Genomic DNA, 12,064 nt, shown 5'->3' with positions numbered 1-12,064 from the left:
AATGACGACGAGGAGGGGAATAGGAGGCAGGGCAGTACGAATGTTCTTCTCATCTGTGTACAGGCGACTGGTCATTGTGGTTGCCGCACGCCGGATGGTGGGGGGGAAGCAAGCTGGAACGCCACCACCGAGTTGCGCCACCTTGTGTTGCGCACATCACGTCAGTGCGGGACAACTGCGATCCGCGGAAGCACCTATTGTATGGCTCGAGGACGATAGCAGAGCTGACGCCGTGACGCTCGACTTCATCAGTTCGATCTGAGAAAAGGCGCCGAGGGTGAACGATGAGAGCATGTTCCAAGAACAGGCGAAGGGGTGTGAGAAAATTCCTCGGATTGTTAGGCCGCCCCATTGCTAGAAAGCGCGAATTTTTTGGAGGTTGCACCTCCACCTCGGTGGTCGGAAGAAGAAGATCCTGCAGGGTCCCCTCCAACAGCCTCCTTTACCTCCTATACCTGCCGCAACACCGACAAGCCGAGCAATTCCGTTCAAAGGGTCCCTTCAGCACTCTGAGTCTCGCCGACAGTGTCAAGAGCGTGGAGAGGATCGCGCTGGCGTTGGCGACACACAGCGCCTTGATCGGCTTGTGCCACTGAGCGAGGTGCGGGTGTTGCGCGCGGAAGGATCTGAGCATGGTTCAGGCACCCAAGACCGAATCGTGGAAGCAGCTGTACCGCGCGCTGCTCCGCTCATCCGGTGCCGCGGTCCGCTTCAGCCGGCCTGCAACCAGCAACACACGGCGCTACCTCCGAGATGAATTCGCCGCGACAGCCGCTACGGCCGCTACGAGCCTGCAACAGCCGGCAGCTTGGGACTTGCTCGGCAAGAAGACACGCAACACGCTCGCATTTCATCTGTCGTCGTCGCTGCTGCCGAGTGGTGCCGCTGCGCCCCGAACCAGGCTGTCTTTCCACAACGACATTGCCGCACCGGATGGCAGTGCAGAAGAGACAAAGCGGCCGGCGGCGAGCAAGGCGAATCGACTGGCTCGGCTGCCTCATCGAGTGGTGGCGAATCTATCGTCGCTGACGTACCACCATCTTTCGCCGCATACGCAAATGCAGACGGGCAAGCGGTTCGGCGAGAGGGGCGCAACGCGAAAGACGACGAAGCTCTCTTCGCTGGCGCGTGTGCTGGGCCGACTGGACAACACATCTCCACTCGACGGCGACCTGGACGGTGGCGATGGCATCGACCTTCGCGATGCGCTGACGGAGCTCGATGGCGACGCGATGGTCAACCAGAGCCACATGCGCGTCGGCTTCCTTACGCCGAGCAACAAGCCTCCGCGCGGCCCGTTGCAGGCGAAGCGCAAGATCTGGGATGGGCAGGATGCGGACAAGATCGAGTCCGAGGGCCAGCTGCGGCAGATGGAGGCGGATCTGAAAAGGATCGAGCGTCTTCTCAAAGACCAAGGTGCCATCGTCGCTCCCAGGAAACAAGAGTCCAAGGACCCGTCGCCGCCAAAGAAGCGCGAACGTCCAGGCAAAAAAGCACCCAAGAAGGACGACCCGGAAGCGCTGATGGCCAAGCAGGTGCAGGAGTTCAAGCAGGAGGCGGAAGTGCTCAAGAAGAAGATCAAGACGGTCACCAAGGCGCTGGCGAAAGCCGAGGCGCAGGACAAGATGGAGAACATCCCCGTCGCGCTTCTGGCGGATCTGGTGGCGGCGGCCCAGGATTCCGAGCAGCTGCTGCTGGGCAAGCAGCGCTGGACCAAGCGCAAACACGGCGCCTTCCTGCCTCCATAGCTGTAGTTTTAGTTGTACAGAGTCAGGCTATCTTTACACGTTGGCTCGATGCACTCTCGCTCCGTGGCAGGTATAAGGTGATGTGAGAGCTTTCCGAGGAGGCGAATGGCTGTGATGATGGCAAAGGCTGCTGCTGCGCCCAAATTTTGCAGCGGCGTGATTTCGCGAGGCGCGTCCGGGGGCTGCTGCTCGCGGCTGGCTGAGAAGGAGTGTTGTTCTCTCTGCGTGCATGCAGCTGGCTGCAGGCTCGAATGGAAATGGCAACGGCCACATCCGACTTGGCTTCTCACAACTCTGACCAACGCAACCTCGCCTCGTCCATCGGCTTCCACCATCCAGCCATCTGCGACCTTGCAACTCGGGTAAAAGGTCCACCCTGTTTCATTTCGGGCTGCTCCCGAGCCAGGCATCGGCATGTCGCGAAATACGGGAGGCGCAGCACCCAACTGGCGCATGAGGGGGGATGAAGTCGACGCTGGGGCCTCGGACGACGACATGGGCGTTGAAGACAGCCTACGAGGGCCGCAACGTAGCATGCAGCCGCGCTTTGGACGTGCACATGCCCCCATCACGCACAGTGTGCCGGATCTGCCCAACACACCCTCCTCTGCTGGCTTGCTGGATGCCTACGCCTATGCTGCCACTCCTGACGCGGCACTTCCGAACCACCCGCGCTCGATGCTCGCGGAGCCACCTCGGATCCAGCGACCAGCGCAGCAGGCTCCGACTCGAGGCGCAGCCACTTTGTCGCAAACGAGCGCATTCCCACCGGGGCCAGCACGCGCATCGTCGGGATTGTTCGCAGCACCTGCGCCCAGACCCGTTCCGCACGGAAACCTCTTTGCACGGCCACCGCAAGCCTTTGGTGCCAGTCTAGGGCATTTTGATCTCGACAATTCAGCCTCGGCCTCGATCTCAATCTCGGGCTCGTTTAGCTTTGGTCCAGCAGCAGCGAGGGTTCGGCCAGAAGGGATGCCTTCCATTCGGCCCGGACCTATGCTGTTCAACGTTGGTCGAGCCGCTGCCGCTGTCCAGACTCGGCAGACTTCCGATGCCGCCTTCTTTGCAGCACCGCAGACACCCGTTCGGCCGGGACGCGCCACTACGGCTGTTGCGGCCGCCACCGCCATGGCGCAACCACCGTCGCCGGCCAATCTGGAAACAGCGGCGCTGGCAGCCGAGCGCCGCACGCGCGAACAGCGCTCTGCACGTCCCGATCCGAGCGCAGCAGCATCGACAGCAGCGGCTGCAGGTGACGTGCCGAATCGGCGCGTGGTCTCCTTCTCCACCACGCCGGCAGAGGCTGCCATGACTCCAGCCAACATGCTGGCGGCACCGTCGCGTGCGGGCGTCGCCGGCGCCGTCGCTGCGCGTGCCGGCGCAAACACGCGGATGCTGGTGCCCGAATCGAGCTTCTCGCATCTCGGTCGCGCGCCTTCGCGGCCTATGCTGCTGCCCGGTGCGGCGGCGGGCCAGCGAGACGTGAGCATGTCGCTCTCGGACGTGTCTGCGTCGGTGCACGGTGCGGCGACGCGGCTGTTCGCGCGTGCCGCTCCGTTGCCCTCGGCGAGTTCGGGCGTATTCGGCTCCGAGTCGATCCGCGATCCGCACCAGTCGTGGTCGCAAAATGCCTCGAGCTCGCTGTCGGGGCCTGCACCCGAGCCGGTGGAGCAGGTGCGGCTACGGCGTTGGGACGGCACGCAGACCTCGGTGCCGGCGTACCTGGTGGCGGACAATGCAGAGTCGGCGGTGGAGGAGCAGTTTGACTACGACACGATCGCGCGCTTTGATGTGCGCCAGCTTGTGGCGCGGCACGATGCGGATGTGGCTGGCGAGGGCAAGCCGCCGACGCAACAGGCGGACACGGATGTGCTCCAGGCGATTCTGGACATTCAGCTCGGCCTGCGTGGCTTGCACGGCTGGTACGGACATACCTACCGCAATCCGCGTCGGGATGCTGTGGCTTCGGCAGGCGGGGTGGAGAGTGGGAGGACCTCGCGGAAACGGCGACGTCGGGATTCGGGTGCATCGGATGCATCGAGTGCGTCCCACCCCTCGCGGCAGTCGGGATCGGACGCGGAGAGTGACGAGGATGCGCCGATTGTGGTGTACGACACGTTTGGGCGCGTGCGCGGGAGCGTCACACTGCCGAACTACACCCATCGGGGCGGGAGGGGGTTACCGCTGCCGCCTCCGCGCGAGACGCAGGCGGTGCGCAGTGCGAGTGCGGCGCATACTGTCCGCACACGGGGTGCAGCGCTCGGGGAGAAGGAGGCGGCGCTGGTGCACCAGTGCGAGCTGGTGCGCGAGCGGTACGCGCAGCTCCAACCGGATGCGCATCAAACCGTGAGGTCCGCGGCGTTCTACAAGCAGATGGCCGCAAGGAGCGCTGCGTTGGTGGCGTTTCGGAAGCGACTCCGTCCAGCGCTCATGGTCGGCCTCCAGAATGCTTACCTCGACTCGGCGGTGGCTGGGTACCGCCGGTGATGCACGAGCAATACCATTGAGACTTTTACTGGCTCCCGCAGGCGTGTGATGCTGTGTCGTGACCGAGGCAAGGTGTGAGGATCCAGCGCCAGTGAGTACGACCGCCCTCACTCGTCTTAGAACTCGCTCGCTACTCGACACACCCGCCTCTCTTGCACACGCCAAACACTGCGTTGATGGTATCCATGCATTCTAGTCTAGACATATCCGCTGCCGTGAGATCCCGAGCCATTACTCGATGCGAATTCCTATGTGGATGGACCTGCTTCGTCCCTCGGCGTGCTCTTCCTGCTCTCACCCGCGTCCGACCCTGTATCCAGTGCGGACCCATTACGCGCCTGCTCCAGTGCGGAGCCTGACACTTTCAACCCCAACAACCTCTCGTACGGTTCCTCTGCCGCCGCTGTAGGTCTTGCACCCGCGTCGACAAACGGAGCGCCCAATTTGGCTTCATCCTTCGACAGTGTATCCGCCTGGCCACGCAGTTTAGCCATGGCCGCAGAAGCAGCACTGCGCTCAGCAGTCATACTTACGCTCCTGCGCGAGCTGTCCAGTGCGGTACCCTTGACACTGAGCCGCGCGATGGTGTTGGCAAGCTCTTGCGCACTCCCACCCAGCATCTCGCCCTGCACCACCTCCTCCGTCGCCGCAGGGGCGGCTAAAGGTGTTCCGGCCGGAGAATTCGTCGAAGCCCGACGTCCAAGATGCACTGCACCGACCATGGGGAATGGGTAGCCGTCAATCTCGGCACTGGGTGTACCGTCCGACGCGCGACGTGCCGCGCGATCGCTGCGCTGCGCATCCACCGGCACATGCGATGGTCGTCGCGGGCCAGCACCGGGGGTCTTGGCAATTCCTACACGTGCATCGTCCACCACTTCATCCTCCTGCACCACCACCGACCCGGTGTCGGCAATCGACCGCCGAGGTCCGGCAGTCTGTGACCAGTGCGGCGTAGCGGGCTGTTGCTGTCCAAACGATCCGTACGCTGGGAACATGGGGTTGTATGCCCCGCCCACGTGCGCATGCACAGGTGCACCCGGGGCCGCATTCAACGCGCCCACATTGGCATGCATCTGGCCCGCGTGCGCATCGGCGTGCGACGCCCCACCCACCGTCGGACTAAACGGCCCCAAACCCGGGCTGAGAAACTGCGGATACAGAGGCGGCGTCTCGGGCACCGGATTAAACGTAAACCCAGGCATGCCCGGTGTCATGGGCACCTGCATGCGTCCATCCGACCGCCCCTCCACACCACCACCAAAGCTACCGAACTGCGTCGCCGGGAGCTGGATACGCCCCGGATGTGCGTTGCTCTGCGCCATCGCCGGCGGCGAAACTAGACCGGGAGACATGAGGTCCGAAGGCAAGTACGAAGACGCAGCGCCAAAGCCGCTCGCTGGCATCGAGATCGTCATGCCGTAGTCGGAGTCCCGACCCTCACCCTTGTCCGCATCGCCTTCGCTGGGCTGCGAGAACAGCCCAAACGGTCGGGTGTTCGACTGTCTCTCTGGAGACGCCAGATGGTCCGCACCACCAAAGGCCATGGAAGATGCGGCATCGTGGGGGGTGTCGGCGAAGCCGGAAAACGACGCACGAGGCTGCTGTTGCTGCAGCTGCTGTCCGTACTGTTGCGGGGCCTGCTGAGGTTGCTGAGGGTAGGGGAGCGAGGATTGCTGCTGCCCAAACGCGCGAGCGGGGGCATCGGCTGGATTATGACTAACCTGCCCGAACGCGCCTTGACCTGGGTATTGAGAAAAGCCCGAGGCTGGAGCAGCACGCTGGTGGTGGTGGTGTTGATGCTGAGCCATGGGATTCTGCGCATACGTCTGCATGCCATGCAGAGGCGGAGCAGCGACGGACGGTGCACGCACGTTGTTGGTCATGTGCGAAGGCAGAGCTGCAGCCGCAAACGCACCAGTATACTGCGCCGGGTTGCCCGGCGTGCCAATAGCAGGCCCGTTCTGAGCTGCAAAGCGGTCAAAGTGGACCTTGAGCGTGCGCCCACTATACTCGTAGCCATGGTAAAGACGCACGGCGTTCTGCGCATCCTCCTGCGACGCAAACAGCACGGTGCCGAATCCGCGACTGCGGCCGTCCGGTCCAATGGCTACGTCGGCTCGCTGGATGTTGCCAGCCGCGCGGAAGAGGTCCTTGAGATCCTGCCACTGGCAATGGAACGGCAGGTTGCCGACAAACAGGACGCGACCGGCGTACGAGGTGGTGGGCACGTGCGGAGCGAACGGCTGCGACTGCATGGATGCCACAGCGTTGCCTCCAAACGCGGCGGGACCCGCGGGCCACGGAGCCATGGCGGTGGCCCCGGGAAAGCCCGTGGGCACCGAGGAGCCACCGGCATTCTGCACAAGCATGCCACCGGAGGCCTCGTTGGAAGCTGCTGGCCAGCCACCGGAAGACGGGGACGTGCCCATGCCTACGCCCACTTCGGATCCGCGGCGCGAACCTGCGATGGACTGGAGCGACGACACGGCGCGATGCTGGGCTGCACCTGCAAAGTTGTGGTCGTAGGCGGCGCCGTGTCTGGCAGCACCGCCGCCGTTGGAGGCGCCATGCAGCATGGCTCGCTCGAACTCGGTGGGTTGTGCATTTGTGTTGTGCGCCGAGAACGAGGAGCGGGTCGAGATTGGTTGGGAAGGGTCGGCGGCCGCTGCGCGTGCCAGCGGAGAGAGGGCGGACGGCGATGCGCCTCCCGAAAAGGAGCCCGAAGGCACACCGAGGAAGGGCTGGTTGGCGGCTTGGTCAACGGCATGCGCCACGGGAGAAAGGCCGTTGGCGTAGTTGGCGAGCATGGATGGCATGGCGTTGGGCCTGAGGTTGTTGGGAGCGATGGTGGGTATGGCTGCGCTGCCGGCGACACCGACGAGGGTGCCGCTGCGGTCGACGCGAACGTCGAGGGTCCTGCCTTGCCAGGTGAAGCCTCCGAGCATGTCGGCGGCCTTGATGGCGTCTTGCTCGGTGGCCATGAGGACGGTGCCGTAGCCGCGACTGCGGTTGTCTGCGCTGAGAGACACGTCTGCGCGGAGGACGGTGCCAGCCTTGCGGAAGAGATCCTTGAGGTCCTGCCATCGGACGCGGTAAGGGAGGTTGGAGACGAGGAGCTGCGTGCGCGGATCGGAAGCCGAGAGGGGACCTGTTGTGGGAGCGGGCGCGGCGGGTAGCGGCAAAGATGGATCGGGCCGGTGAGAAGCGGGGTCGGAAAGATGGTGCAGATTGGCGGGGTGTGTGGGCGTGAGGAAGCCGCCGGAAGACGAGCTGTGATGCGATTCCATGAGTGCTGAAGTGATCTCTGCCGAGTGCTGCTGGTGATCCGAGGCTGTAGGGCCATCTGAGAAAGATTGGCGACCAAACGGCGGACGAGCGCCGTTGGTGGCATCAGCTTGAGCGCCAAACGATGACGAGAGGCGGCGCTGAAGGTCGCTTGGCGCTGACGGCGGTGCGAGCGAGGTTGGGGAGCGTGCGTTGGGGAGCGATGGTTGCGATTGGCCCAAAAAGTCGGTTGACGGGTAGGTGGAGTGTGGCGAGGGTGATGGAGCGCGGCGAGAGGCAGCCGATCCTGAAAGGAGGGAAGGAGTGGCAGGAGACGTTGCGGTGAGGTTGTTGGGAGCGCCGCCGCTGCTTTGACGGGAATGGTCGGTGGTGTCGCGAAGGCGATCGCCGAATCCATAAAAGGCGGTGGAGGTGTGGTTGTTGTCTGCATTGGCAAAGGGCGAGGCGGCCTTGGCGGCGGGAGAGAGGGCACGGCCGTGACTGGAAGCAAAGGAGCTGGCGCGACTGCTGAGCGAGTGGCCGTCGGAGCTCAAGCCGTGGACGCGGTTGGAGGCGCCGAGGTTGAGGGGTGGAGATGGGCCAAAGGCGGCGGCGTGAGGGGAGAAGGGGGACGAGACCGAGTGGGATGGGGTGGCCGAAGCGGCATCCGAAGCGTCGCTGGGAGGATTGGCGGACATGGTGCGCGCAAGAGGTGTACGCGGGTATTGCCGGCTTCGTGTGTGCTGGTGCAGGTAGCGGTGATTGCGTAGAGAGGCGCTGAAGCTAGGACTTTTCTAGGATATTCCAGAGATGAGGGGGGGCGGGTATGAGACGAGACGAGGACTGACGAGAGGGAGTGACCGAGGAGACCCAACGCGAACCGTGACCGAGAGAAGCCAGTGTGACCAGAGAGCGGCGCCAATTGCCGACCGAAAGAGGGGACTGATGCGAGATGTCGCCCTGAAGGATGGGCAGACGGGATGGAGGGGAAGGGAGGGAATGGAGGATGGGTGGAGAGAGGCAGTGGTACGACGCGGCCGAGTGGAGTTGGCTTGCGGGGGCGAGGAGAGCAGCAGCCAAGCGCGGTCGGACGAGGCCGAGCCACAGCCCGAGTTGGGAGATGGTGCCAATTTTGCCTCTCTCTCTCTGCCTGGCTGCAATCTGAAGGTGGGCGGCACAACGGCGTCATAGGCACGCAGCCTCCCAAAATCGCCGAAGTGGGCTTAGACACGCTTAGTCATCACGCATGCCGCGCTCCTTTTTCTTCTTCTCGCCGTTGCTCACGAGACTCGGTCCTTCTGTCTGCCCGCGCGGCCGCCTGCCATCCAGCTGATCGACCCGCAATTTTCCTTCCAGTCCTGATCCTCCCTCGGCGCCAGGCGGTCGCGGATTGCAACTCCAACTCGAACCTCATCTTGCGACCAGCTCTTGTCACCATCCACCTTTTCCTCGCTTCAATTTGGACTCGTGCATCGGCAGCAGCTCACGACGACTTCCGGCTCCGCTCTCTACTCGTTGAACGCACGTCAATAACATGGCATCTTCTCAAAGCTGCCGCACCGGCGTCGCTGGTCTGTTGCGCAACCTTTCGTCGGCGCACGCTTCCACCTCGGCACACCATGGCTCCGCATTGATACGCTCGCGCTGTCTCTCGACGTCGGCCTCCGCCTTGAACGCCGCCGAGTCGTCGTCTACATGGACCGCATCTTCCCCGTCGCAGTCGTCTCCTTCTTCATCATCATCCTCCTCGTCCTCCTCGTCCTCCTCCTCGTCAGCACCAGCACCGCGCGCATCCTCGGCGGCGCCCGCCAAACCGTCCAAGCCCGTCAAGACCATCCCCGCATCGTCGCCGCTGCTGGACAAGCCCATGCCCATCGGCTTCCCCTCGAGCACGCTGCGTGGCTTCCCGTCGCTGCTCCACTTTGCCGACCCGGTGCTGGATGCGCATCCGTCCAACGTGCTGCGCAACAAGCCCACCACCTCCATGCCCTACCCCTCGAGCGTCACTTTCTTCAACGAGCCGCGCATGTTTGAGCCCACGCCGCCCTCGGCCGACTCGCTGGTGCTCTCGTCGGGCTCGGACGCGGACGAGGTCAACTCGGAGCAGTACCTCTCCACCGTGACGCCGCTGTCGGTGCGCGAGGTGCGCGACCTGCACCGCCACGCCATCGTGCTCAAGCGCGTCGTCCACATGACCACCAAGGGCAAGGACGCCAGCATGTATGCGCTCGTCATCGCCGGCAACGCCAACGGCCTCGTCGGCTACGGCGAGGGCAAGGACACCAACGCCTCCAAGGCCGGTCGCAAGGCCTTCCACGAGGCCGTCAAGACGCTCGACAGCGTCGCCGTCCACAAGGGCTCCGACGGCTCGCGCACCATCGAGACCCAGGTCGAGGCCAAGTGGGGCGCCAGCACCGTCGTCCTGCGTCCGCGTCCCGCCGGTTTCGGTCTGCGCGTGCCCCCCGTCATCCACGCCATCTGCCGCTCCGTCGGCATCACGGACCTCTCGGCTTCCATCCAGGGCTCCACCAACCCGGTCAACGTGGTCAAGGCAACGCTGCAGATCCTCTGGGGCGGCGCGGCGCCGCTCGGCATGGGCGATGGCATCGGTGGCCAGATGCGCCGCAAGGACAAGGGTCGCGGCATGCGCAGCCGCCTCGACATTGAGCGCAGCCGTGGCCGTCGCATCACCGAAGTCAACGCCGCAAAGTAGCGCGCGCTCACTCACAGTCGCCGCCAGACTCACTAGAGCGATTGGCTCAAACGAAAAAAAATACGTACAACCACCGCATCGGCTTTGGTCGACTTGGCTAGGCGTGAGTGAGCTGAGCGCCGAGGCAAGCGCCGTGACAGAGAGTAGAGAGAGGGAGAGAAAGTGACGGCATTGGCTTGAGTGGGTGGCGCATCTTTTTTTTTTCCTCGCGACAGCTCCACCTCTCTGCTGGCTAGTGAGTGAGGGTAGTGAGTGATTCAGGCATTTCCGAGACGATCGTGTTGACTCACCTTGCCATGGCCCGCACCTTCCCGCCGTCTCTGCTTGGGCAAAGGCTGAGTCGCTGCCACTGCGCACCTCGTGCTCGCATCCATGCTCCCCAGCTCGTCCCTCAACCGCTGGGTGCAGATTGGCTGCTCGAGTGCAGGGGCTCGACTGCGTCTTGGTTGCGCTATCGTCTTGAATCGCGTATAAATAACCTCGCCGCCTAGGCCTCGTCCTTTGCGCTTTCCCTCACAGCACACTATTTGACAGTCCCACTCGAACCCACCACACCATCCGACCAGCTTTTTGCGATTCCAATCATGCAGCACTGCAAGCGTAAGTCGTCTGAATCGCGCGTCACCACAAGACTCTGGCTCATCGTTTTGGATTTTGGCTCGACGATGTACTGTACAGGAGGAGACCGAGGTAAGCGCTCAACATGACGGAAAGACGGGATGCAAGCGCCTGATCGCGCTGAAACGGGGGATTGTAAAGTCTACTTTACCATCGGTCAGAACCAGGAGGAAGGCGTCGTCGAGACGGTCGAATGTGAGTCGCATCCCTTGCACTCAACCTGCTGCGATGTAGCCATGCTGATTTAGGATGACGGAACAGATCGCGACGACGGCACGGGTACGTATAGCCCCACCTCGTGGTTTTGATGCGCGGTGGTGACTGACATGAGACGACGTTGGTACAGTCATGGCCACGATCCGATTCGACAAGAAAGAGTAAGTTCTTGCGCCCACGTCTCGGTCATCGGCTTGGATTCCGGGCTAACCGCTTTGTGAGAACAGTGGCGCGGTTTCGCACATCAACCGCAACGTCGTAAGTGCACCTTGCTCCAACTGGAATCAATACGCAAAGCTGACTTGGGGGTTGGTTGCTGCATGGGTAGGACAAGCTCGAACCGGCGGTAAGTGACGCGATCTAGCGGTGCGTGCAGTTGCAAGGAGAACTGACTCGAGCGTAGAATCGTCGTTTGTCGCATGGCGCTTGGTAATGTCGATCGCAATAGCAGTAGCATGCGTCGCCACGAGCACGCGATGCAGGTTCAAGGTACGGCCTGATCGCTCGTCGCGGTGCAGGCAACGTTTCGGTCGGAGGTCGGAATGGCGAATCGAGCTTTCACTTGCGCCTCGAGGTGTGTGCGTGTGTGTGTGTGTGTGGCCGTGGGAGCGAGACTGAGCTTGGCTTGAGAGTAAGATGGTGGCGGTGTGTGGCCGGTCGACCTCCACGGACAGATGTGATGCCAAAGCACTTGCTCAAACGACGGCAGGGGAGGTAGTTGCGCGTTTTCGTGCGAGGGAGTGAGACGTGCGCATCACGAGGCTATGAGGCTCAGATGGCCCAACTTGACGCTCGCACCGAGGCGCTGATCGACTCTGTCCACACGCCAAGGCTCTTCCTGGCACTGCCCGCACACGCCTAGGCAAACGACAACGAGGATGCCGAGCTGGTTACTTGTAATGCGGCTTGAGCCGATGATCGCCCTTGACCCGGATGCAGGCGATACCAGGTCTGGCTTGCAGCTCAAAGTGCCACCCGCAGCGGAACGTCGAATGACAGCAACTCAGGCTGGCCA

General features: G+C 63.1%; 4 protein-coding genes across 4 annotated transcripts; 3 read left to right on the top strand and 1 right to left on the bottom strand.

The window, feature by feature from the left end:
• Positions 1 to 632: 632 nt before the first annotated feature.
• PAN0_005d2759 (uncharacterized protein) lies at positions 633 to 1,748 on the top strand (the record flags this gene model as incomplete). The annotated part of the gene is made up of 1 exon (XM_014801999.1): positions 633 to 1,748. One exon carries the CDS (start codon positions 633 to 635, stop codon positions 1,746 to 1,748), a length of 1,116 nt encoding a protein of 371 aa, XP_014657485.1.
• Positions 1,749 to 2,162: 414 nt separating this feature from the next.
• On the top strand, positions 2,163 to 4,235 carry PAN0_005d2758 (uncharacterized protein; the record flags this gene model as incomplete). Its single annotated transcript, XM_014801998.1, has 1 exon — positions 2,163 to 4,235. The coding sequence occupies one exon, from the start codon at positions 2,163 to 2,165 to the stop codon at positions 4,233 to 4,235; it is 2,073 nt and encodes a 690-aa protein (XP_014657484.1).
• A 248-nt stretch (positions 4,236 to 4,483) lies between these two features.
• PAN0_005c2757 (RNA-binding domain-containing protein) lies at positions 4,484 to 8,200 on the bottom strand (the record flags this gene model as incomplete). The annotated part of the gene is made up of 1 exon (XM_014801997.1): positions 4,484 to 8,200. The coding sequence occupies one exon, from the start codon at positions 8,198 to 8,200 to the stop codon at positions 4,484 to 4,486; it is 3,717 nt and encodes a 1,238-aa protein (XP_014657483.1).
• An 836-nt stretch (positions 8,201 to 9,036) lies between these two features.
• PAN0_005d2756 (ribosomal protein S5 domain 2-like protein) lies at positions 9,037 to 11,959 on the top strand (the record flags this gene model as incomplete). The annotated part of the gene is made up of 11 exons (XM_014801996.1): positions 9,037 to 10,211; positions 10,431 to 10,450; positions 10,750 to 10,815; positions 10,894 to 10,905; positions 10,975 to 11,028; positions 11,095 to 11,112; positions 11,180 to 11,210; positions 11,277 to 11,307; positions 11,378 to 11,395; positions 11,504 to 11,623; positions 11,912 to 11,959. 11 exons carry the CDS (start codon positions 9,037 to 9,039, stop codon positions 11,957 to 11,959), a joined length of 1,593 nt encoding a protein of 530 aa, XP_014657482.1.
• Between the last annotated feature and the right edge of the window lie 105 nt (positions 11,960 to 12,064).

This window comes from Moesziomyces antarcticus (assembly GCF_000747765.1).
Source record: "Moesziomyces antarcticus DNA, scaffold: scaffold_v10005, strain JCM 10317, whole genome shotgun sequence".
In the NCBI taxonomy this organism is placed as follows: Eukaryota; Fungi; Basidiomycota; class Ustilaginomycetes; order Ustilaginales; family Ustilaginaceae; genus Moesziomyces; species Moesziomyces antarcticus.
The sequence above is the reverse complement of the archived record's forward strand: the minus strand, read 5'-3'. Positions and strand labels throughout refer to the sequence as shown.